General features: G+C 42.7%; 1 protein-coding gene across 6 annotated transcripts in view; it reads right to left on the bottom strand.

Annotated features, from left to right (window-relative positions):
* Fam214a (family with sequence similarity 214 member A) overlaps positions 1 to 26,546 on the bottom strand; it is a 69,925-nt gene that overhangs the window by 31,900 nt on the left and 11,479 nt on the right. The window contains exon 1 of one of the 6 annotated variants that reach the window (XM_032911606.1): positions 16,757 to 17,217. The exons of 4 other annotated variants lie outside the window; for them this stretch is intronic. In XM_032911606.1, the coding sequence (XP_032767497.1) occupies positions 16,757 to 16,793 (37 nt within the window). In that variant the 5' untranslated portion in view covers positions 16,794 to 17,217. Of the gene's footprint in view, positions 1 to 16,756; positions 17,218 to 26,546 lie in introns of those variants that run through there. One more of the 6 variants, XM_032911611.1, reaches the window with a different exon arrangement.

Here is a 26,546-nt window from a genome sequence, read left to right as displayed (position 1 = left end):
GCTATTAAGCAACTAGGGAAGGGCCTTCCTAAAACAAGTAACATTCTCCAAGACTATGTGAATAACCTTTCTTTTACATAACCTCCAATGCCAAATTTCTTGGACAAAATTCCATGGATTAGAAGAGTGGATATTAAATCTCTGTACTTGGGGAGTACCGGAGGGAGTCTTTACTGAGCAGCACTCCATGCTGCTTCATGACCATTCGGCATTCTGCAATGCAGTGGTCTAAGAAACACTGCCAGCATCCCTCTGTCAAAGGACTTCCCTCCACAGACACCTATGCTCACACATGCAAACCCACACATGAACACATAAAGATAAGATTAACCTAAAACAAACATACCAAGTCCACAGCATAGTCACATTATCCACCTCCAAGAAGAGGCCATTATAAATGTCATTAATGTATAATTACTGTTATTATTCCATCAAATCTGTAATGTCATTATTAAGATATACAACTACTTTATGTTTCACCAGTTAAGAAAAAAATCCTGCCAATTAAACTACTGCATTCCATTAAGACTCATTTAGGAAGGGGAAGACCTGGACCTGTCAAAACCAACCAAGTGTAGAGAGGGAAGTGATGGATTCCTATCTGATTCTGATTTACACACAATATAGTATAATTGACCAAAACCAAAGTAAGCAAATTCTACTAGCTGAATGTTTTTTAGCTCCCTTTGAAGATATACCCAAATTTTTAGAGAAACCATTGAGCCAGCAAACCTTTTATCTGAAGAAGAAAAACAATAGCTGTAGATAGAGATGCTCATAAGAACAGAATTCATTATGAGCGAATGTTTGTGTAGATGGGTGGACATATTCATAGACAAATGTACAGACAGACAGACTGAGAAATAGGCAGAACTCAATATATAGCCCAGGCTTGCCTTAAACACACTATCTAACCCAGGGTGGACCTGGGCTCCCAATCCTTATACCTCAGCCTCTTGTCTGCTAGGATTACAGGTGGGCACCACCTCACTCAAGTCTTAGATTTACATATTTGTAAGGAAACTGTGTATATGAACCAAAAATTAAAAAAAAATGCAGTCATCAGAAAGTACGTTTACTAAGAACAGGTTAAAATCAATCTACATCTCTGGTACAGTGGCCGCCCAGTATGGATGAGGACCAGGGTTCCATATAGGCATCCACCAAGAATAATGGCAAATGATGGTCTGGCAGTTAGGATCATGATAGCAAAGAGTCTGGGTCTTGACTGTGCTTTGAGCTACAGAGGTTAAAGAAATAGTTGTGTCTGTTTACAGTTTGTCTTCCTGAGAAGGATGGAGACAATGTACAGCTTATAGTCTTGTTCACTTCAAAGGAACGTAAAGCATGTTGTCTGAACACGCTCATGGTGAACATGCTTGATTCTGCTGAGACCTAATTTCAGAAGAAACTTTTAAAAGTTTTAAATCTCATGTTTTGAGTTTTAGCTATACATGGAACAAACTGGAAATCTCTAAAAAATACAAACAGGGTTTGGGCATGTAGCTCAGTGGCAGACCTTGTGATTTAGAGCAAGGCCTTGAATCCAATCCTGAGAACCCAAACAAAACACAATGACACAATAGAACCAGGGCTCCATTTAAGAACTAAGCACTCATCTTTAAAAACAGATTCCTAAGGAATTTCAAAGGTAGCCACTGTAGAATAATATTTAGAGATTCAGAATTCCTTAATTTTTCTTTCAAAACCTTATGTATATGTCTGTGTGTATGCCATGTGAGTGAACACCCCATGGAGGCCAGAAGAGGGCATCATATCTGCAGGAGCTGAAGTCATAGATCATTCTGAACTACCCGACATGGCTGCTGGAACCCAAACTTGGGTTCTCTGAAAAAGTAGCAAGTGCTCTTAACCACTGGGCTCTCTCCCCAGCCCCCAAGCACCCCTGTTTTTGTTTGTTTGCTTCAAGACAGAGTTTGTGTGGCTCTGGTTGTCCTGGAACTCACTCTGTAGACCAGGCTGGCCTCAAACTCAGAGATCTGCCTGCCTCTGCCAGAATCCCTGCTCTTAATGGAACCTTAAACCCAGAAAATGAGAAGAGAGGACAATTAAGCAGAGAGTTTTCCCACCAATGAAAGCCCCATCTCTGCTGGATACAACGGTGTTTCAGCTGTCGTCACAAACCTGAATAGATTCATTAATAACACAAAAGTGAGGAATGAGAACTGCTCAAACTGGAGTGCTTGACATCCTGGAGAGCTGACAGGGTCTTTCTCTTGAAATTAATATAATTTATCTTTCAAAGAAAAATAAAAACCTAGCACACAGCTATCCCGGTCCTCACGTGTCATAAACAACCACTGCTTCACACTTCAATCCAGTCACGCTCACTGTGATTGACAATGACAGATGGACTGGTGCACAGGGAAACTTAAAACACAGCTTCTGCATGTGTGTCATGTGCAAGATGTCATGGTGGCCTGGAAGACTAACAGTTGGCATTGGCCTAAGCAGATATTAAAACTTACAGCATCACAAACGCTTTCAACACCGAAAGGCTTCTCCCTGAATCTAGACCAACCTCTGTGCTCACAATTTAACAGTAACTTTATAACTGAGACACGTCACAGGGACTTAGAGTGTACTGGTTCTCTAACTTTACTTGCATTAAAACTGCTAAACAGCCACCTTCTCTGGCCCTTCACCACCTACAAATCTACAAGCCTAGGTCCAGGCCCATGAACCCTCTTTGTGTGTGAGCCACCTTTCATGGGTAAGTGTCACTACCACCACCCCTCATCAAAGAAGCCTCTCTTTAGACCAATGGAAACCATTACAGAAAACTAAAACTGGATGCAATGCAGAAATCAACAGACTGTGAGAAGCCCAACCCCACAGATACAACCCCATCCCAGCTTCTGTGGCTATGGCTCACAGACCATCAAGAGCCACCAAGAGGTCTTCTGTGAAGCAGTCTCTCCTAGAAACAGCCAATGCCAGTATCAGTAGACATTTTAATGTGGAGGGGGATTTTATGGGGTTCTACCCTTAGACATTTAAAAGCTTTAGGGAAGTAAGAATGGCTGGAAGAGGAAGAATTTGCTTCTAAGGATGAGCCCCTAAATTGGTTGTACAATGCAAAATAATCAGCCTTGAAACCATATACACACAAAACCCCAAAATGGACTCAGCAGGCTGTATTTCTATATACTTGTGCACACACACTCCAAAATAATAATCAAAGACGAATAGACTATCAAATTAAGAAGGGAGGATATAAGAGGGATTCCAGGGGGAGTGGCTGGGAAGAACAGGAGAAATGGGGAGCATGATATAATTCTATTTCAATTAAAACATATTAAAATGTTAAAAAATCTTTGGGCTTTATAACTGTATAAGGGCTACCTGAATAAAAATGTTTTACTAAGTCTTTTTTTCTACATTGTAATTAAAAATAATGTATGCTAGCCATATCGATTTTCATCCTTAGGCAGTTGTGAGAGCCTGAAACACACCCTGAATAGCCTCAAATCTCAGCGTTTTCAAGGGATGAGAACGCAACTTCTTACAAAACATTTAAGACCTTCCATCCTTCCTCTGATGTCACCTTGAGGTCAGTCAAAGTTCTGTGGGGCTTTCCTAAATATAAGAGATTTCCTAAATATATGGTCAGAATGCTTGTATCCCTCTGAAATCCTTTATTGATACGTAGTTCCCAGTGTGCTGGTAGTCAGCGTTAGGCCCCTGGAAGGTATCCAAGGGAGGTTGTTTGTCCCTTTCCTTGAAGATGTAACAGGAAGGCATGTCTGATGCAAAGGTGACCCCTTTACAGACAATACATCTTCTGGTGCCTAGATCTTTGGACTTTCCAGCCTCCAGAACTGTAGGCAATAATTTTCTCTTGATTATACATTACTTAGTTTAGTGCATTTTATTATAGTAGCAGAAATAAAACAATACAGTTTCTAAAACCAAGCCAAACTCCTCTTATTTATTAATTCTCCCTGATATAACATTAAAGAAGTATAAGATGAAGTCTAGACAGGTTATGTAATCTTCCCAAAAATACACAGAAAATGTGTCCAGTCAGCATATCTTGTCCCATTTCAGTACTTGGCTCTCCCGTCAACATCACCCCTACAGATGTGCCTGCAGACCTCACTACCAATCTCCTGTCTCACAACTGAACCAGAGCTGCTCCAACTATAGTCTGCAAATCTTAAGGGTTTTGTATTGAGTTGATATTAAATATATTTGTTACGAATGACAGTAATTTTACACAACTGAAAATATTTCACTAGGAAACGTACTGTCTTACAACCTCACTTAAAAAAATCAAAATATTAACCATTTACACTGCTAAATGTGGTTCAGACATGAACATGAGGAAGCTGCTGAGACAGATCCAGTGGAGGAAATTGAAAAGCAAAGTATAAACCATCATCCTTCATTTTTAAAGTGCATGCAATATGTGTACAGTTACTTTACTTCATTCTTTACAAAAACAAAATAACATCCTAAACTTGGGGGCAATGAGACAGGTAATGGAGAGGCCATTTACTTCATATAAAATTCTAATTATGGTTGCTTAATTTGGCAAATAAAAATAAAACTTTCCCAATTACGTTTAAACTTCAATACAAGATCAACCGTACTAGAAAGTTATTCATGTAGATTTAAATGAGGCACCATATTAAAATAACAAGAACAAAAACCAAACCAAAACAACAACAATGAACCAAAACAAAAAACCCCACCGCTGCAGGCCTACACCTCACCTGGGAAACAGGGCGGAGCTGGCCCTGATGGTGAAGGCAGGGTGTGAGAGGTAGATGGAGAACGTCCCAGCCCCTCTTAGGCTACAGCACTCAGGACAGCAGGCCCTGCACTTCACTGAGCAGCAGGTAATAGAGCTGGCTCTGGAGGCACAGGGACAAGTGAGTTGCCTCTGCCTCCAGCCAGCTGTAGCACTGCGTGAGCTGGGGGGCAATTTAGGAGAGCTCCCCTAGTGGTACAGGTGTGGGAGAGGTGGCAGATTTGACTAACCCAGGCCTAGATCTAGGACTTTGAGTTGGCCCACCCCAAAAATCTACCTCATTTATGAATTGCTGAAGTGTGTGAAAAAGGTGGGTCTGATCCAAACTTTCAAGACCTCCATGACACAGGGCAACAAAAGGATAACTGAAAGGAATCCTGGTAAGGATTCAGCATTGACAGAGTGGCAGAAGCCAGAGGCCTTGAACCAGACCAATGACTCATTGCAAGGAACATTCGCAAGAAAAGATATGTGGTCAAAAGGGTATACTGTGGGACACACTGTGACACACCACGGCTTCCACAGTGAGATGCTTCCTGTGCTTTGTTTTGTTAATCTTTTGTGGTTTATTTTCTTTTGGGGGTAGATTGCCAGGGCATAGGGCCATCCGAAGGGATGGGGTGGTGTGTGGGGTTGAGGTGATGATGTGAAACTTACAAAGAAACCATAAAAACCCACTGCTGGTCAAGCCTACATCACCTTTTCTAATATTTGAACTTAGACATTTACATTTTACATCTAGGGCTGCTGTGCCATATATATTGACATAGTGCTCCAACTGTAACCCAAGAACCTGGGTGATGACGCGTTTATTTCCTACAATATGCAGCCAAATGAGCAAGGCTGGCAGTGTGGCCCAGCCATACAGCATGTGCCCAGCAAGCACAGGGCCCTGGTCCTTTTGCTAACACCTATGCAAAACTGCTTCAAAAACAAGTCAGTACTAGTGCATCCTACATCAGAAAACCATGCTACAGTTAGAGGTGGTCTCCACGGACGCAGTCTCTGCTCTGCGCAGAAAGGCAAGGCTGGTGGCGTATATTCAGTATGGCCCTATTTTTTGAGTCCTAAGGCATACAAATTAACTTGAGTTTATGTGGCTAGAAAGATTGGTGGTACACATGTCAAACTGTTGATACCATTCAGCCTGTTGATGCTATTTAGCCCGAGAAACAGAAAAGGGAAGTGAGAAGGAATCAGTTTCTATCTGATGACATGCTGTCTTGTTTTAATTTTGTTTCAAACATTATGTAGCATTTTTGTAATGTCTTAAACCAAAGCTTAAGAAGCTGGGACGTGGTTGAAATCAAACAAACACGTGTTCAGACCTATCTGGCTCTAAGGCTTCTAAAGTCACAGACAAATAATATTTACCAAAGCAACGACAAAAATCGACAACAATATAGGTGTTAACTTTTGCTAAAGAAATTTTTAAAAAGAATCTTATTTAGCAAAACACATGATGACGTTTACCCAGTTAAAAAGAAATATAAGGGGTTGGGGATTTAGCTCTGTGGTAGAGCACTTGCCTAGCAAGCACAAGGCCCTGGGTTCGGTCCCCAGCTCTGAAAAAAAGAAAAAAAAAAGAAATATAATTTTATATTTCTTATGCTTTTAAAATAATGTGTAAAGGTATGTTAAGCATGGCAGCTCATCTGCAATCCTTGCACTTAGGATACAGACAGAAAGACCAAGAATTCAAGGCTACCCTCAGCTTTATAGTGAGTTTGCGCAAGCCGAGGCTAAGCTAGAGTGTCATCAAAATGAAGGGGGAAAGTAGCATTAAGGGTGGAGTAAAAAGTTAAATAAGCACGCAAAGTTTCTAGAGATTGAGAAACTACTGTAAAGATGCTGTTATTTCTCTTTCTAAGCAAAAGCACAGGTTTGCAAAAAGAGGGTTAAAAGTTAGTGTTTTAACTTTCACTTTCATCATAATTATAAACGAGAAGGCATTTTAGAACAGATGCTGAGAGGGTCTGTCTATGCTGTGGACCTTAGGCCAGCCCTCAGTAAAAACACAGAAAGGCTTAAGGCTGAAAGTAACCAGGAACCTCAGCGCAACGCTACTGCAGGGTCTCCACCATAAAATCAAAAGACCTGTATTCCACAAGATAGAGAATTACCAATTCTAAAACAATGGTGCCCTGGGTCAGAAGTGTGAACGGATGGGTTTTTTTTTCTGGGGCTGGAGAGATGGCTCTGTGGTTAAAAGCACTGGCTGCTCTTTCAGAGGACCCAGGTTCAGCCACAGTACCCATGTGGTGACTTACAACTATTTCAAGTTTCTGGGACACAAGGTCCTCCTCTGGCTTATGCAGGCCCCAGGCACATGTGTGGTGCACAGATATGCATGTGGGCAATCATTCCTATGAATAACATAAAATAAAAAACGAACAAGTTTTCTAAAAGAAAATGAGACAATCCAGCAACATTTGCAAAGAGGCAGCACAGCCTTCCTCAAGCAATGCAATGACTTGAGGCATCTATTAACCATCCACTTACTCAAGGGGTTCATTCATTCCTGTTTACACACTGTTCCATAGAGCAATCGTTTACAATGGAACATTTTAGCTTAATTGTCAGTTTCTCTTCTAAGGCATCACTTTGTATTCAGGTTGGTAGGAACAGAAGCCACACTTTCTCCAGTTTTTCTCTTCAAACACCATCCCAGCTGCCCTATCAGCCCTTTAGAGTGGTGAAGGCCGGAAGTGGGGTCCTCAGCTAAATACATCAATCGAGCTCTGGGATTAAAGACCAAAGCAGCACTCTTAATTAAGGTTTAGTAGGTAACTGTCACTGTTATAATCAACTTCTGGTAGTCATGCATAAACTATTTCCTAGAACCAGATTAGACTGGCTTGAGACTAGCCAAATCACATATAAATGGAATTATAATCAAATGTCCACAGCTATTATGATTAAGCAGTTATTATTTCCTTCATTAGTTCAAAATATATCTTGAAGTGTGCCAGTCTGCTTAATGTCCACATTCTACTTCCACACTCAGCTCTTTCCCCTTAAATTAACATTTATGACACGGGGTCTCATGCCACCCAGGCTGACCTGTACCCCTGATCCTTCTGCCTCCATCTACGGAGTGCTGGGGATTCCTGGGTTGTGATGCCTCACCTGGCCTTCTCCCTAAATGACACATCTTTAGATCAGTATTTGTAGTTGTATCATATCATGAAATTCACAGATCTCTCAAAAAATACAAAACAACTGAAAACCAGAATCCCAATGAAAGTGCTCAGAAGCTTGAAGGCACCATGGGAAATGCTGCTCCAGAGACACCTGCCAAGCTCCACCGTCACGAAGCCCGGGGTCCTCAGGGAAGGTCAAACCCTCTGACGCTCAGCCTACTCCTTTGACAACAAAGGTGTGTGAAACTGGACAGGTTTCTTTCTTCCAGCTCCAGTCCTTTGCAATCATAGACACCACCATTCCATCTGTTGTTTTTAATACCATTTTGGCCACAGGCACAGGCTGACCCTACATCTACCACAACAAACTAAAAATAATCACAGGGTGCTAGCTGGAGTGGAGGTCTGGGCCCAACCGCAGCTGCTTGTTTGCACTTTGTGACTTGAAACTTAAGACTGAGCTGCACTTCATTTCCATCTTTGTCCCCAGTTTGCCATCTATGTGGTAAACTCTGATTGCTCTATTTCCAGTAATTTCTTATATCTGCCCTACGACCATTTATAGGAGAGTTGGAGCACTGGATGCCTGAAGTGCAGCAATGAGACATAGGGTGAAAAACCCCAACCCCAGCCTGTTCTTCTCTTTATTCAGTGCTTTGTTTTGAGACTGGATCTGTGTATCCCTGGCTGTTCTGGAACTTTCTATGTAGACCAGGTTGGCTTCGATGACTGAAATACACCTGCTTCTGCCTCTGGAGTGCTGGGATCAAAGGCGTGCCACCACACACGGACCCCATCTTCCCTCACTGCATCTGTCTAGGTCACCTCAGCTGCTGAGGCGCTCTTGTTTCCAGCGCTCCCTTGCACAGGGCTCATGAGCTGCACCATGGTGGCCTGGGTAGTAGGAGCTGATTCATCCTCCTGTGCATCAGAGCAGCACCCTATCCTTTAGCACCCCAATCCTGCTTTTGTGATGCTTCATGAACTTACTGGTGGTTCCCTGTAACTATAGCTAGTGATCAAAACCACTTCAATTGACATCTAGAAACCACAGAGGCTTCGATCTCACCATTTATGAGTGCCTCTTAAGACACCTGCTGGGGAGCCCTAAGGTTAAACTCCTCACAGCACATACGGGGATCAAGCTGTGCTTAAAAGCTGCTCTTGCAAGAAGACATTCCCTTTATATTTCCTAACACAATTTTTCTCTGGAAGGGAAAAAACTCATCACACTATGAATATCAAAAAATATGCTATAGGCTGGGTGCTGTCAAGGTCACCTGTAATCCCAGCAATTGGGAAGTTGAGGCAAGAGGATGAGTAGCTCAAGGCTAGTTCGGGTCACTTCAGCTCATACACACAGTTCTTCTTTATGTCTCCCTATCTCATCTGAAGCCTGTATCCTCTTCTGCAGCTTGGACTGGCTTCGGAAGACCGCACTGCACTGTGTACTTCTTCTTCATAAACTCCACATGAATAAAACAAACCTTTAGTGTGCATGTTTGTATGTGTGCTTGTGTGTAGTGTGCACACCTCTGTGCACATGTGTGTATATGTCTAAGCATGTCAATGTGTGTATGAATGTGCCTGAGTGTATGTGTGTATGCATGTGTGTGAACGTGAATGTATATTTGTGCACACTGTATGTTATATACATGAAGGTCAGATGATTACCTTACGGAGTTAATTTTCTCCTTCCATCTTTACATGACTTCCGGACGTCAGGTTTCAGGGATGGACAGAAGCCCTTTATCTGCTGGGCCCTCTTGCTGGCTGGGATCATCACTAAGTAGTCCAGCTATCTGGGTACAGTGTCTGGCAGGAACGGGTTCTTGATTGGTCAGTGTTAATTCCTGCTTTGCTTTCTTCTTACTTTTAGCTTAGTTTTGATTTAAGTGATAAAATGTTTCCCATTTGCCTTTCCAAATAATAATTCTTATTATTCTCACTTTCTTCATATTTTAATAGCCATCTATTTTCTATTCTATCAATATAGTCCCCTTTAATGGGAAAAAGAAACATTTAGGCAATCTCTCCTGAAGTCTCTAACACAAAAGTGAAAGGTAGAGAGCTCTTCCTAGTTCCTAGAAGTCCATAAGCCTGGGCAAGTTTTTACAGTCTACTGCATGTTTACATAAGGAGTTGGTGGTGAGCAAGGCTCAAAACCCTCTGAACTCAATCTGAAAAACTAGCTGGAAGACTGGAGTGGAAATGAGGAATTTAATGTTTAGGTGTCCAAAACAACCAGTAAAATTCAGCTCTTCTTAAAGAAAGCAAAGACAGAGCAAGCCACCATCACTGCCTCCTAGGCGAAGGAGTAAGCCACCATCACCACCTCTTAGGGGGAGGACCAAGCCACTATCACCACTGCCAACAGAGGCTACCTTGTAAGGATAGCAAGGATTGGTTTCATTTGTGATGAGAGTTAACAGGGACACATCAAAGCACGAAGAAACAGAAGGGCATCAGAGGAAGTTCCCATAAGAGTTACAGCTAGTTGACGTCACTCAGGAAATCCACTGGTATCCTAAAGGATACAGTTTTCCTCCTTAAAATTTGGGCTACAGAATTATGCTTTCATCCATATGTTGTAGAAGCCTGGGCGTGTCCTGGGGCTACCGGTTCTTATTCACTGCTTTCTTCTCTGCACTAAGCCCACTTCAAAACACTTCTCTGTGTTCCACAGAAAGCATCAGCCTTCAGATAGCACACTTTCAGAAGGAAATGTCTCACACAGAAGGTATTACTCTTTTCACTGCCTTTTGTGGAAACATTCATGATGCCCGTGTCTTCTCATTCCACAGCCCACATAGAAAGACATCGGAGGCAGTTGTTGAGAGAACACTGTCACAGAAGAAAGCAAGAGCCCCCCCCCCTTTCAGAAGCTCCAGGTTTAACTCAGAGGAATAGTGTGTGCTAAAAAGGCGACTGTCTACTGTTCTGGTTCTGTTTAGTTTTGTTCCAGCCTTACTAATCCCTGATAACTGGCACACAACTTTCCAAAATTAACCTTAAGCCTAACCTAATTTAGTCTTGCATTTTTACCTCGTGGGAATACGGTTACAACACAGGCTGGTCTTGAAAACACACCCTGTCCTTTCAACATTCATGCCTCTGCCATGTGTGTGACCCTTCACTCCTCAGCGCTCTCAGCCTTCCCAGTTTCCACTGAATGTGTTTATATGTGGGAAACCTAAACCGCCTGGCCAAAGGCAAAAGATGATGGGATACAGACATGCTCCTAATTACCACAGAGCGACTGCAGCTCAGCTGGGCTGTCCTTAACAAAGATGGAGGGAGGTGACATTCAGACAGTAGGTCCCCATTTCTACAACAGGACCATTTCTACCAAGTCCAAATGGCAGCCTAAGGCCAAAGGAAGTATCCTCCAGGTGTCCAGAAGTCCCAGCCTGCAGCTCAGAGCTGTTCCAAGCTGATTTTCCTGTGCTTGTTTCTTTGCGTAGCCAATCCAGAATGCATGAGTCAGTTCAGGACAGTTTCACCAGAACGGCCTGCAAAGGCCGTCATTATAAGGACTCTCTGGTGCATGCCGCTATCTCCTCTGAAGCTCCAAAAACCACACGGAAGCTCAGATTTCAGTATTTTGCTCATGTGCACGCCCTGAAAGCTTTATTCAATTTGTCTTAAACCTAAATTTTATATCTGTGTGCATCTGTGTGCATGGTGTATACAATATATATGGGTGTGTGTGCATTTGCATATGTGTGTACATTAGTATGAGTATGGAAGAACCATGTCACAGCGTGCATGTGGAGGTCAGAGGTCAACTTTAGATGCCGGTTCTCAGCTTCGGCTTCCCTTTTGCTGTTTGCTGCTGCATACACCAGCTAGTCCATGCATCTACCTCATGTCCCAAGAGTGGCAGACATGCATTACGGTGCCCAGCTTTACAGGTTCTGGGAACTCCAGACTCAGAGATTACTATTTGAGTGGCAATTGACTTTACTCTCTGTTCCTCAGCACGGTTTTGGTTGTTAAGACATCTCATTCAGTCCAGGCTGCTTCTCAATTCACCATGTAGCCAGTGATGACCTTCTACTTCTGCCACTACCCCAAGTGCTGAGATAACAAGTGTGTACCCCTAATGCCTGATTTTGTAGTTTCAGTTTGTTCTTTGTCACAGGATCTTGCTAAGTAGCCTAAGAGGACCTAGTACTAGCTACAAAACTCAGGCTTACTTTGAACTTGTGGCAATCCTCCTGCTCCAGACTCCCAAATTCTGGGATCACAGCTTCTGAAAGGCTCCTATGCTCTTTCTCACTGGGTGTAAAGTGATCCCTGGGTGGTACAGACACATCTAACAGGGCTTACAGACAGCAGTAAGGAGGGGGTTTGAGGAGAAGCATCAGCTTCCTTCGTCTGAGCACTAAGGCGGGATTAGCTCGGTGGTGGAGTGTTTGCTTTGCACACACAGGGCCCTGGGTTTGACACCCCTACTCCGGAGAGAGAGAGAGAGAGAGAGAGAGAGAGAGAGAGAGAGAGAGAGAGAGATTGAGATTGATTAAAATATAGGTTGGGACCCAGACTAAATCGTGCCCATAAAAATTATCATAGCTCAATACAATGAAAATACTGTAGTCATTAAAAATTTCGTGTATGAATTAAAGTGATATTTTGAAAGATCATTTCCAAGCATTTCTGACCATTTTCACTTGGAAGTTTGAATTTTCAAAATTTAGCCTCATAGTACCACCCAATTTCTGTTCTGCAAATTTCTGCACTCTGAGACAGTCTTAATCATCTTATTTGTGATATTCATTGTCTGGATCCCAGACAGCTGGCTGTCCCTGCTTGTTAACATGGGGAGCAGTGACAAGGTTGCCCCTGCTAACTTCCTGCGGAGGAACCCCAAGAGGAGCCAGAAACAAGTTACTACCCAGAGACTAGCAGGGAGGCCAAAGCAGTTCAGCATGAGCAGGGTGTCCACACGGCAAGAGGCTGCTCTCAACATGGCCTTCCTTTCCCTTTCCTGACTTCCCTCACTCTCTAGCTCACCGTTTGCCACCTGACAGTCCTCATCTCTGTCTCTTATTTCTGATCCAATCCTCACATTTCTTTCCAAAGCATGACACAACTCAGAAATGGAGAAATGTATTATATCTATAAATGTAGAGCTTGGGGCAAGGTCATAAAATAAACTTGAAATCTCCCTAATTCTGAAAAAACTTAACATGTTCACATTTGGGCATTTCTGTGGTACATCACTGAGTAATCTGGCCACTTCTGCAGTTTTTCATTGAGACCCCAGCACAGCCTGGAATCACTTTACTGAAGAAGAGGGCTGCTGCCCACAGCCTGCCCCGGCACACCTGAGATCCCAAGTACCACAGGAAGATAGGCCAAATCATTACCACTACTGTATCACTATGTGTGGTCCAGGCTGGTGTTGAATCCTCCCGCTTCAGCCCCCAGAGGCTCCAGGCCTGTACCACCATGCCAAACTTCAAATTCTAATCTTAATGCCATGCATTTAGTGATACAACTTAGAGAATGGAAGAAACACACACACACACACACACACACACACACACACACACACACACACACACACATCTCCAGTTGCTGCAGTTCCCTCCCTCTTATGCCACACAGGAAACTCCTAGCAAAATCTGAGGCTTAACTGGTTCTTTTTTTTATATGCTATCTTGACTACTTCTTATAATTTGTAATTTTATTGTTCCAGTATGCACCATTATTTCCTTTGATGTTCAGAATCTCCGAATGAGAACAAGAAGGTAATAATTCCAGCTCCCTATGAATAGTCCTCTCCTGCCACTTTCATAACAGTCTTGGCATAGAGGATTATATAACCAGACCCAATTAATATCACTAGCAGGTATATTTTCCCCTCTCCAGTCTTTGACTTTCCACAGTGACGTCTGAAGGCTAAAATAAGATGTACTATGTTCTTACTAAGTGTCAAGTCTATGTAGCACAATTCATGTGGGAAAGTGCCCAGCAACAGACTGGGAGCTGCCAGGCTGGAGGCTGGTCTCCATTATGGGAGGCTGAGATAGGATGGTCATATGAGCTCAAAGTTCATCCAGAAAAACACTGTCTCAAAGGAAAAAAATAAGAAGCAGAATATATATATATATATATATATATATATATATATATATATATTCAGAGAGAGAGGTGGGGGAGAGGAGAGGAGAGGGAAGGAGAGGAGAGGAGAGATTGGGAGAAGAAAATAGCTGATCAAAATAAAAAAATAAAGAAAAGAGTAAATTCCACCTGCCCTACCATAGCTGACTATGGAAAGCAATCTTTTCTTAGATTTAGGCTACAGATAAGCAAAGATTTCTGCAGGTAAGAGTTGAGTTTATCGTGCAGCTTTTAAGTGGACATTTACAGGATGAAGAAGCAAACATCTATGGTGACACCTAAGTATAAATGATCTCACAGAGACTAAAAAAGTCCACCAGATTGGTGCCCACCTGGTCCTGAGGAGCCAGGCTGGAGAGCGGCTTGGTGGCAGTGGACTTACCTAGCTTGTCCACAGCCCTGGGTATAAGCCCCAGAGCTACCATCATATGCTCCTCTTCCAACAACAGAGAACAGAATTTAGAGATGGTGAGTAAGGTGTATTAACATGTCACAGAGTACAGATTTCAAAGCATACAGGCAAATTTCTATGTCACTTTACTTGATAAGTAGAACTGTTTGCCTCAATAAAGCAAAGTACAAAGGCAGATAGAGGATTTACAGATCTGACACAGAAGGCAGGGGGATGCCTACCATCAAGTAATAAACTCAGAGTGGAACCAGCTAGAAGGCTACTGTAACATCCATCGCCCCGAGATTCTGACAGTGAACAGGAGTTCTCAGTGCTCGGCTACGAAAGGAATCGTCAGATGCCAACAAGGACTCAGTGGAAGGTTCTGCCAAGAATATCCCTGTTTAACACAGCAAGCCTGTGTGACCAATGAGAGTGTTCAGCTCTCTGTCTGCAGCTCTGTGTTCCCCCATCTTTTACAGCCTAGAAAAACAGCCTGCGCTCAGTTCAATGAATTCTTATGGATAAACCAAAGAGAACCGGATAGCAAGACATTTTAAGTAAAGCTTTGGGGTTTGTGATTGTATAATTGAGAAAATGAAGTTAGCAGTGGATAAGAAGAGCTCAGAAAAGAAAAAACCACCAGACTGTCTCTGTGTGGTCACTGTCTTCTTTTTTTAAACACAGGGTCTGGCTTTGTAGCCCAAGCTAGCCTCTGATTTGTGATCCTCTTGCCAAAGTTTCTCAAGTGCTGGGATTACAGGAGTGTGCCACCATACTGAGTGAGTTCTTACCCTGACACAAATACTATCTGTATTGTTAAAAATAAGCAACAAAAGGCACAAAAGCAGGAACATATTTTGAGTTATATACAAAGGAAAGAAATATCTTTTCCTCACTTATCAAAAATGCCTGACACTGGTTGGTTTGACTTTCTAATTATAAGGACTTTTTGGAAAAGAATAAAAAAAATACAGTTCCAGAGAATAGTTTGTAAACATTAGGAAGTTCAGACTTACACAGCTATATAAAAGAAAATGTGGTGGTTCACAAGGTAGCTCAGAGGCAGGGTGCCTCTGTAGTATGCACAAGGCCTGGGTCTGATCCCTGGTACCACAAACGAACCAAACCACAACCAACCCTGTATTCGTTACGGCTCAGCACCGACTGCTCATGAAATGGCAAACATGCTAATTAAAGTCCCCTGCTTTAATTAGCTTAAAAGAATAATCATCTATGCCAATTATATAAATTCTAATTTCATAGTATTAAAGAAAATAGTGGTGGTGCACACCTTAAATCCCAGCACTTGGGAGGCAGAGGAAGATGGACCTCTGTGTGTTCAAGGCCAGTCTGGTCTATAGAGCAAGTACAAGCCCAGAGAGGCTACAGAAAAACCACCACCATCACCACTACCACTACCACCATCACTACCACCATCACCACCACCACCACCACCACCAACAACAACAACAACAACAACAGCTACAACAACAAGAAAACCCTTATTATTAGGTCAGAATTTTCAGATCTCAAACTGTACCTTCTACCCGGTTCAATTACTAAATCAGTGTGGTTTAATTAATATTTTTTAATATTTGCAACTAGCTCATCAAGTGTGAATTACTATACTTAGGAGCCCAACTTTAGTCTTAGAATACTATTGTAAACATTTGTGGGTTGGCTTCAAAATCTTTTGCTTTCTTTTCTATAGCCATTTAACAGGTTTACTGGGGAATTACATCACTGTCTTTTAGCTGAACTGCACAAAACTAGTCAAGAGACCCAATAATTAAGAGACAGCATAATTTTGGGGCGCATCTTCATAAGTGCATTATGGCTGGGCAGCATGCATACCTTCCTGTCAAATCCATTAAAGCTAATCCCTGACAGTTTTGGTCTCACTCAGAAATCATTAATTCAACTAAACATATATTACAGATTTTCAAAACATTTCCTGGCAGCCTTTGTTTTAAAATCTCTTCTGTGCACACAGCAACACTTCTGGCTAACCACACTCCCTCCTCAGTGCTCTCATTTCTATCCCATTTTTCCTCGTTAAAGTGAGAACACTGTATCTGGTTTCTTTTCTTCCCACTCATTGTTCAGATTAGCATTTTAATAATCCTTCAGGCAATGCTGGTCAAAGAAAACAGGCTATCTGAAGCAAAGGACGATTCCCTATGTCCCATGACTCTCAAAGTCCAATCATATCCCTCGACCTGTTTATTACAAATCCATGTAAACCAGCAGTACAATCAACAACCACCCCAAACGGGACAACAACACAGCCACTGGAAACACCTCGTTACACACCTTGTCTGCGGAGCCCTTTGTTCCCACTGAAAACCATACTGGAAGCCTCTGGCTGTCAGCTGCTACACTGTCAGCCGCAGAGGGAAAGCACGGGAGCAGAGTGAGCGAGCGGAGCAAGCGCTGGGTGCTCTGCTTCCCGTGCAGGCTTCTCACAAAGGCAGAGAGTAGGGCGCACATAGCAACAGTGCACTCAGCTGATTGGACGCGGGGCTGTGCTCAGCCTCACTCCTGGGTCGGCTAGCTCGCTCGGCTTCCTGTCTACTTGGCAGCACTGTCATGTTTTCTTTGCTCCTCTTAAGAACTCAGCTGTGTTTAGGCAACTTGAAAGGAAAGAACAGTGAACTGACAATGACCAAGACTTCTAACACGGGGCCCCAACACGTGTACCTCTAATCGCTCTTAAAAGACCAGAAGTGTGTAAGATAAAATTGATCTCTGTTAGTGTTGCACATAAAACCCGGGACAAAGCAGGGAAGTAAAGGGAAACATTCATTACCTCCTATTTCAAGTAAATCAGGTTCTCACTTAAGTGAAACCCACAAACAACGTACAAATATAGTAATATGTAACCATGTGAACACAGCATGGACTTAGGTACTATGAACTCCAGCAGCACACCCTAGGAAGTCTCCTCTAGAAAGGCACTGACCGGCAGGCAGGGCCTGTCTTGCTGACCCCTTAAGTCCCAGTGCTTTTAGAGGTAAGAACAGGTTAAGTGGTCAAAGTAAGATTCAAAAGGGAAAAGTCCCAAGCTGCCCAGTGAGCCCTGACAGTGTGGGGTAAGGGTACGAATTTCCACCAGAAGGTCTCTTGTTACATGGAACAAGACACACAACCGAAATTCATTTACTTCTATCTTAAAATTACCTGGACAGTGAAGGTACTGAAATCACGAGGTTCCATGCTTGCTAGTCCACATCATTTTCGAGAACATCAACAGAAAACACACCTCTTCAGCTTGTAAAGCTGTTCAGCTCTTTTTTTGTTTGTTTGTTTTGTTTTTAAATTACGTATTGGTAAGTGAACCTCGGGCCTTATGTTTGCCAAGCACTCACTCTGTCACTAAGCTATACCTCAAGTCCCTAGAAGCTGCCTGGGAGACTCAATTCAGGTATTAAGGGACAAACGGGAAGGATCACAAATGTTTCTGACTTCAGAAATGCTTTTCTAAACATCTCACCAACCAGGACATGGGGCTCCGCATGTTAAAGCAAGGGAACCTCTTCATGTGAGCTCTTGGCGGCAGCTAAGAGGCCTGCACAGCAGCCACTGCAGTCTGCTGGTTACTCAGAGTTCTGTTTATCGAGTGTCCTGGGTGGGGGAGTGCAGCATGATGGGACACTGGCTACTGAGCTCCAAAGAAGCACCGCCACAGGAGCACCACAAGGCTAGTCTTACATGAGAGGCTAGCTACAAACAGCCCAGCAGTTTCATAACAGTCCCAGAATCCACAAGATTACTACCCCAAGGAGGCATCCAGATCCCAGGGGTTTATAACATATAAGTAAACACGACCAAAGAGTTAAATGTGACCCTATTACTGGCTCCTCTATTAGGCAGTGGGAGAGCTCCCAGCTCTCCTGAGGGACAAGACAGAGGTGTGCTTGGGAACACAGAATAAGCCTATGACACAGGTAACTCGGGAATGCTACTGAAGAGAAGGCAGGGCTTTAAAGTTAGACCAAACATGAATCTTCTATTTACTAACACCTAAGAGATAGAAAGTTACTAAGCCACTAAAGCTTCCTTATCTTTAAACCACTCCTGATACAAGACTAGTCTCAGGATCCTTCTGAGTACTGGAGCTAGACTGTAAACAGCTGCTGATAAATGACTGCTTTAAGGGGTCTCCTCCACCACACCATGACCTTCAACTGGCAGTATCACATCTGTACTACAACTGCTCACCCAGCAACATGCCGAATTAAATCCCACGTAATTTAATTTTATTCCAAAACTACTAGAGATGAATAGAACACAAATGAATAGAAGTATTATTTTCATTGCGCAAATAAGAAAACTGGCTCATCTAAGGGAAAGGCATTAAAAATCTGGATTAATAAATTTTTATTTCAAAATTAACTCTTTCCTATCTTGCAAAAAATAAAAGAACCATGTAAAACCCAGCTGAGCATGGTAGAACACTAATGTTAGCGTTCCAGAGGCTGAGGCAGGAGGATTACAATACCCAGGTCATCTTGAGTTATGCAGTGAGACTGTGCCTTGGAAATAAAAACAATACTAATAATTCCTAGGTGGACTGGGAACCGTTCCCTTCACTTATAGCTGCCGAGCAATGAGACTAACGGCTAGTACTCCTGGGTGCTTACTGATAATACAGTATGGATCAACAGCATAAAGAAAGAATTCCTAAGCCAGGTGTGGTGGACACCTAGCAGGCAGAGGAGGAGGAACGGAATCAGATTTTGAGGCCAGCCTAGGCCACTTCATGATATTCTGTTCAAAACAAAACAGCAACGAAACAAACTAACAAAAAAACAAAACAAAACCCAAAAACCAAAACCAAAACAAAACAAAACAAAAAACCCCAAAAACTAGCCAGTAGAGCCCTTGGGAGGCAGAGGAGGAAGGATCTCTGAGTTTGAGGCCAGCCTGGTCTACAGAGCAAGTTCTATGACAGTCAGAACCACATTAAAACAAACAAACAAACAAAAACCCTGTCTCAAAAACCCCACAAAAATATACACATACATCCTAAACAAGAAAATGGGAGAACTCATAGAGAATATATTACATTTATTTAGTCAGTATAATTGTATAAATAACTGTTTCCAAGAAGTGTACCACCTTGAAAAATGAAAACAACCAAAAAAGTTTATTTAGCAAAATTCTTCCCCTGTGCTGCCACCAGTTTCAGGACACTTTGAACAGGACCTTACCTTTTTCTGAAAGAGTCTTGCTTTTCCTTGGGTGCTAATCTTAGTAAACAAAGCTGTGATGGGTATGAGACAATGACACAGCATCAACCATAAGCCAAGAGTCTAGACACACACAAGGGCTGGCTGCTGTCCTTAGGTCTCTGCCTGCCCCCATTAGTATGCACCGTACATGGTCCAGTCCAGGAGGTTACTTCTGTTATCCCAGTGCAAGGAGACTGACAGGAAAGCACATCTTTTATAATGGTTTTAAAAACAATGTATTTGTTCCAAATAAAAAATGCAAGAACTTCAAAAGCAAATGCAAAAACTTCAAAAAGTTTTAGATTATCTATGCTTCCTGCTAGCAGAAATAACTCCTAAGATACTTTAGCTGCAAGATTGATACTTTCTGAACAAAAAGGGCCTTTCAAAGGTACCTGTTAACCAATGGAGGCATACATACATATTAGAGAACTGCAACATAGGGGCTACCACCCAATTGGTTACATACCCATCTCCTCTCACCCCAAGACAGTTGTTACCCAACACCTGAGAAAACTGACTTGTTACCTGCCTAAGTAACCAGAGAAAAGTGGACAGAGCTAGGGTCCAAATGTAGCTCTTCCTGTGTCTAATGTAGCTCTTCCTGTGTCTAATGTAGGAGTTTAAACATAGCTGTCCTGACCAGAAGCTGTGTGTAAAGGGGGAGAAAGTCAGATAGTCAGATAAGACAGACAGACAGAGGAGACTGAACTGAATCTACAGTTTGCGCTCTGTCTCTCTCTCCCCATGTTTCTATGTCTTTCCATGTCTGTCTGTCTCTCTCTGTGTTCTCTCTCTCTCTCTCTCTCTCTCTCTGTTCTCTCTCTCTCTCTCTCTCTCTCTCTGTGTGTGTGTGTGTGAGAGAGAGAGAGAGAGAGAGAGAGAGACAGACAGACAGACAGACAGACAGAATTTTACTATGTAACACTGGCTGGCCTCAAACTCACTTGTAGCCAAGGTGGTGCCCTGATTCTCAGTGACCCTCTGGTCTTGGTCTCACACCTGCTGGGATTACAGGTACTCAGCACCACACCTGCTTATTCCTCCTTTACTTGTTTATTTTTAGACAGGGTCTCAAAATGTTGCCTACCCTGACCCTGAATTCTGTAAACCTGTGGCACATAGGTAGACCTTGAACTTGGCTCCTCCTGCCACAGCATGGTGAACAGCTATGAACAGCTAGGATTACCGGCCTGTACCACCAGGCTCAATATTTCACACACACACACACACACACACACACACACACACACACACACACACACACACACCCGCACGCGTGTGCACAGCAAATAACATAGATAAATAACAAATTTATCTTGGAGCTGATCCTGACTATCAGTGGTTTCTATTCTTATTTTATGTCTCTTAAACAGTGTCACATTGAACATCTTAATAATTAAGTTGCAAGAGAGGCGAGACAGTTAAAATTTAACAGCTAGCAGTTATAGAAATAGCTAAGCCTCTTTGTAAATTAAAAAGAGAACTAGTATTCTGTTGAGACAGCCTAGAGATAAATCAAGGTGTCAGTCACATTCGGTCCTTTCCCATGTAGATGCTGAGCAAAATGTCTGTGTTTGCTGAGATGGTTTGGGTGGCCAAAAAGCCCCAAAAGTACTTTGTTATTAGGAGCCAAACACACTTTTATATAAATCATAATAAGACCCAGAGAGACCTAATTGGCATCTGCATCTGTGCTGAGGTCTGGGTTACAGTGACCTAGATGGGCTGCAGTAGCAGGGCCTTGCAGAGTATCTCCAGAGCCTTGTTTACAAAACCGAAGATCTCAGAGAGAAGAAAATGTTCTAGTTGGTTCTTTTGGCACCATTCACACTACATTGTTTCAAATGAGCTAGAACAGGGATTGTTTTAATCTAAGCTTCTGGACAAACACTTTGTCTAATAACATCTGTACATACATCAGTCACATATTAATAAGCATTAAGACCAAGCATAAGAATTCATTTTAATACCCTACGCGTGGTTATTCTCAGCATTATTACATAAAATGTGTTCAGATGGATTCCCTTTGCTTCATCAAAGTTGTGTTCTGGGATTTGCTAATGCCCTGTTATTTCAAAGCATGCTACTTTTAGGTCAACTGTAAAAATCTAGAACCAATAAAGCCTTTTTATTCTGATAAACCAATGTTTTCCGAGGAGATAAAAGAGTCCATAATTACCTGTTATTTTTTTAAGATTTATTTATGTTATGTATGTGAGCACACTGTCACTGGCTTCATACACACCAGAAGAGGGCTCCGATCCCATTACAGATGGTTGTGAGCAACCATGGTTGTCAGGAATTGAACGAGGGCCCTCTGGAGGAACAGCCAGTATTCCCAATCTCCGAGCCATTTCTCCAGCCACCTGTTTTTTAAACAACTGCAATTTTGCAATGTTGTGAGACAGGATTTTGGAGATTAAGAAGCTCAGTAAAGAAACTAAAGGAGTTGGTAAGGGACAACTCTAAGCCCTATGGCTGTCGCTGTCATGTATCCTGCCCTTTCTATTAACAGGACTGGCATCAGTGACAGATTCTATACATTAGGTTCTGGAGAATGTTAGCAGATGTCTACTAAGGAAAGCAGCTCCACAGAGCTCGTCAACCCAGTGAGGTGGCACACGCTTGTAATCCCAGCACTAGAAACTGTGATCTAGGAAGACTGGGCAAGCAGTCTAAGGTCAGCCTGGGTTACACAAAGGGAGGGGGACATGGTGTAACAGTAGAGGACTATTAAAGTATAAACAAGGCCCTGGGCTCCATCCCCAGCACTGGCCTGTGCTGCACAAACTATTTACTTAACTAAAACGTACACACAGAGCAGGGACTGGAATTAATGTTCTAAAAAGCAACAAAGAAATCAAAACTGTCATTTTTAAAAAAATATTTATTTTTCTTTTATTTATGTGTGTGTAGTATGGATGCCCTCAGAGGCCACATGAAGGTACCAGATCCCCAGGAATTGAAATTATAGGTGGCTATGAGCCTCCTCAAATAGGTGCTGGGAACCAAAATCAAAGCCCCTCTGCAAGAATAGCAATTGCTATTATTAGCCACTATGACATCCAGCTCCATTTTTTTTAATAAATAAGGAAGAAGAAAACACTAGTCACCACTGCATGTAGGAAGACCGACAAGTGACTCTGGCAGCAGGAGTGTTGTCTCAGGCAGCAATGTCAACTATCCAGCTCTGAACCTTGAATACATTTTATAAACGTGTCCTAATATTTTCAAGTTTTATTTTTTAAAGTACCATATGAACAGGGCTGGAGGGATGGCTTAGCAATTAAGAATACTGACTGCTCGGGGTTGGGGATTTGGCTCAAAGGGGTTGGGGATTTGGCTCAGTGGTAGAGCGCTTGCCTAGCAAGCGCAAGGCCCTGGGTTCGGTCTCCAGCTCCGAAAATAAAGGAAAGAAAAAAAAAGTACCATATAAACATCCAAGGATAGCAAGTCATGCCTGTAATCCTAGGATTTAGGAGGATCCGGAATTCAAGGTTATTCTTAGCTATGTAGGGAGTTCAAGGCCAAGCTGGGCTATATTCCTTTCAAAATATACTCAAACCAAACCAAACCAAACCAAACCAAACCAAACCAAACCAAACCAAACCAGTGACCTTCTTGCATCTTGCCTACCATGTCTAAAGGAAGCAAAGTACTCATCTCGAGGTGCTGCTGTTGCTTAGGTAAGCAGTAGGCATGTGAGTGTTGTTTGTAAACATTATATAAAGCCAACTCTGTGGCAGGAGGCAGGAAGACAGCCAGGGGTTTGATGCACCCTCTTCCCTTGGAATAAAAGCTCAAGCGAGGAGACAGTACCTGGTCTTCCTTCAGTACTAAGACTCCAGGCTCTTTCTAAATTCAGGGCCTTTGCACTGGACACTCCGCCCCCTTCCTTCACAGCTCGTTCCCTCTTGTCCTTTGCTCTTTCTTAGAGGTCTAACCACTTGCTCTCAGCCTCTCCCTCGGCCTTTGTGTTCCACCTGTGTATTAAAGACATGCTAGAGTTACAGTGATGGACAACCGCACTGCAACTGATTTAGAATCAGGCTGAACTCGTCCCACACCTCACTTCAACTGAAGGCTACAACAGCCCTGTGCACAGATCCTACACAAATGCAAGTGCTGCAGGTAGGAAATCTGAGGCCGTCTTTTTACCGGTGGACAGGTTACATCTGTTCTCCATACCTTACTGTCAGTCACTTGCCTTCCCGTCTGCTTGCTTGCCTTCATGCCTGTTTTGGAACTCACTGTGTAGACCAGGCTGGCTGAACTACAGAGATCTGCTGGCTTCTGCCTCCTGTGTGCTGGGATTAAAGGTGGGCATTACCACTGCTGACCCAAGCCTAGTTTTCTTAACTGCAGAAGTTAAAGAGTCTCACATTTTCAACAAGCCTTTCCACTCTGCCTTTTAGCAACTAAATGGCTCTGAAAGTAATTTAAGAGTAACGAAAGCACTGTCAAAGCCTGAGAGGCTAACAGAATTTACTGTGCCATGCATTATGTATGTAACCTGAGGCTTTTCCTCTGACCTGAGCCATTCAGAATACCTGGTAGACACCTGAACTCCACAACCTGAGTTAGCAGAAAGACATTATATACCTTTCCAGGTTAGCTGGCAAGCATAGCGTACCTCCAGGACCACCATTCACTCTGCGTAGTCATTAGCCATTCCTAAGATGAGAGCACACTTTCTCTAAAGTCTGGCTAGATCCTTCCCAACTTCTCAGTAGATATGTCCAGGGAAACATCTGAGAAAGGAGCTATTAATAGAGGGACATTATATTAAACCTAGACAAACTCCCTGAGGTCATCTCACCTAAACACCTGACAAGGATGATTATGGCTGAAGAAGGTGGTGACTATTCACACAGCCTAGTCAGAGAACTAAGACCCCAAACCTCAGAGTTCCTCCTTCATGCTTTTCCCTAAACAAGATTTGCCTGTTGTCCGCCAGCTTTCCTTCCTCTCACTAGGTTGTGAGATCATTTCTGTGGTGGGGGAAGGAAAGAGATGCATGTCTGTCCTCTCCTCCACACAGCCAGGGCAGCTTATCTGTGTTGCAGGGACCCCCACGCACAGGGCTCATTGGAAGCTTCAGGATAAGGCACCTAATTCCACAGCATTTATTAAGCTTCTTCAAGCAACTGTCTAGAACAGGAAAATGAACCACTAACCTTCCCACCTTTCCAGATATATTTCTCCCTCGTATGTCAGAACCTGTAGCTACTTCAAAATAACAGTGCAGCTCACTGCTCTGACAAGAAGCATAAAATAGCAGACAACAGGGTTATTAGTACTGTGCACCACACAAGCAGCTTCAAGAACCTTCAGAATAGAGAATACTAACCTTTCCTGTTCATAAACAAAGAACGAAGGCAAAGGGTAGAAAAAAGGAGAGGAGAAAGAATTTAGCCAAGAGCAAAGGGTAGTGCTGAGTAATTTTCATAAGCACAGGTCAGAATGTAATCCCGAGATCTAAACATGATTTCAAGGCCATCAGATGGTAATACCTCTTGGCTTGTTTACACCTAAAGAAAGAAAATCCAACTATTCTTCTAAAAAGTTCTCTGTAGTCATAGTACTTACTATGTACTTACTCTTGCCCACTGTCAAACAGATTAAGTCCAAAGTCCTTAGTTTGATATTGAAAAATCTCTTCCATTCCTAAATTAACCCTGAGTCCAAGAATGTGCCTTCTACCTTGTTTTAATCAGTGCTCTGTTGCTGTGAAGAAACACTATGAGCATAGCAACTATTAAAATTGGGGCTGGCTTACAGTTCAGAGTGTTTAGGACATTATTGTCAGCAGGAAGCATGGCAGCACTCAGGAGATGTGGTACTGGAGCAGTAGCTGAGAGCTCCATATTAGAGTCCATAGGTGGCAAGAAGAGTCACTAGGCCTGGCCTGAGAGGTAGAAACCTCAAAGCATAACCCCACTGACACACTTCCTCCAAGGCCACACCTCTTAATCCTTTCAAATACTGTTACTCCCGGAGGGGACCATTTTCATTCAAACCACAAGCACCTCTCCACTGTGACTCTCTGTTCACAATGGTCTTTGAGTTATCTCAGCCCATAACTGTTATTTTAAAAAGTCCATCTATACAAATCATCCATGTCTTTCAAAGCTCAACATAGCTGCTGTGTCTTCTTAAAGATCATCCATGCCTTTAAATCCATTTCCCCTGCTGCAATCAATCATGTCAACGCACTTTGACAGAGACACAGCTCAGACCCTCACCCAGCTATCAGCTCTATACAGATGACTGCAAGCTGCTACAAGATAAACAACTACAAGACAGAGTTGTAGATAGGCTTAAACACACACACTTTATCTGTGTAACCACAACTTTCTTAGCAGACCTCAAAACACTGAAGGGATTCCTACTCATTTGGGATTTTCAGATGAAATAGATATGTATGTTAACATTAAACTAATACCACAAAAATCTAAATTCATTCCATAGTTATACTCCAGGAAGTGGGCGCCCTTCTCAGGTGACAGCTGGATCAGACGGCTTGCTGAGCTGGCCCCCATGCTTCTGGCCTTTTCCTCACTAGATAACCACTGCCTTGACTTCATTGTTTGTATGTTTGGGAGAAGCACGGGTAACACAGAAGCATAAATGCTTAGCCACTGATAGCCTGTGCCAGCTGTGGTGGTGAAACCTGTAATGCCAACACTCTGGAGACAAAAGCAGTATGATAGCTTTGGGTTCAAAGTTCAAGGCCAACTGGGATACTTGCTAAGACTTTGCTTTAGAAAAATAAGCAAATAAAAAGAATAAACAGCACTTAGTTTTTGATGCATATATAGTTTTTTTATCATATAATTTCATTCATTCTACAAATAACCTTATAG

The sequence above is a fragment of the Rattus rattus genome, chromosome 8 (genome assembly GCF_011064425.1).
Source record: "Rattus rattus isolate New Zealand chromosome 8, Rrattus_CSIRO_v1, whole genome shotgun sequence".
In the NCBI taxonomy this organism is placed as follows: domain Eukaryota; kingdom Metazoa; phylum Chordata; class Mammalia; order Rodentia; family Muridae; genus Rattus; species Rattus rattus.
This window is presented reverse-complemented; position numbering and strand designations above follow the sequence as displayed.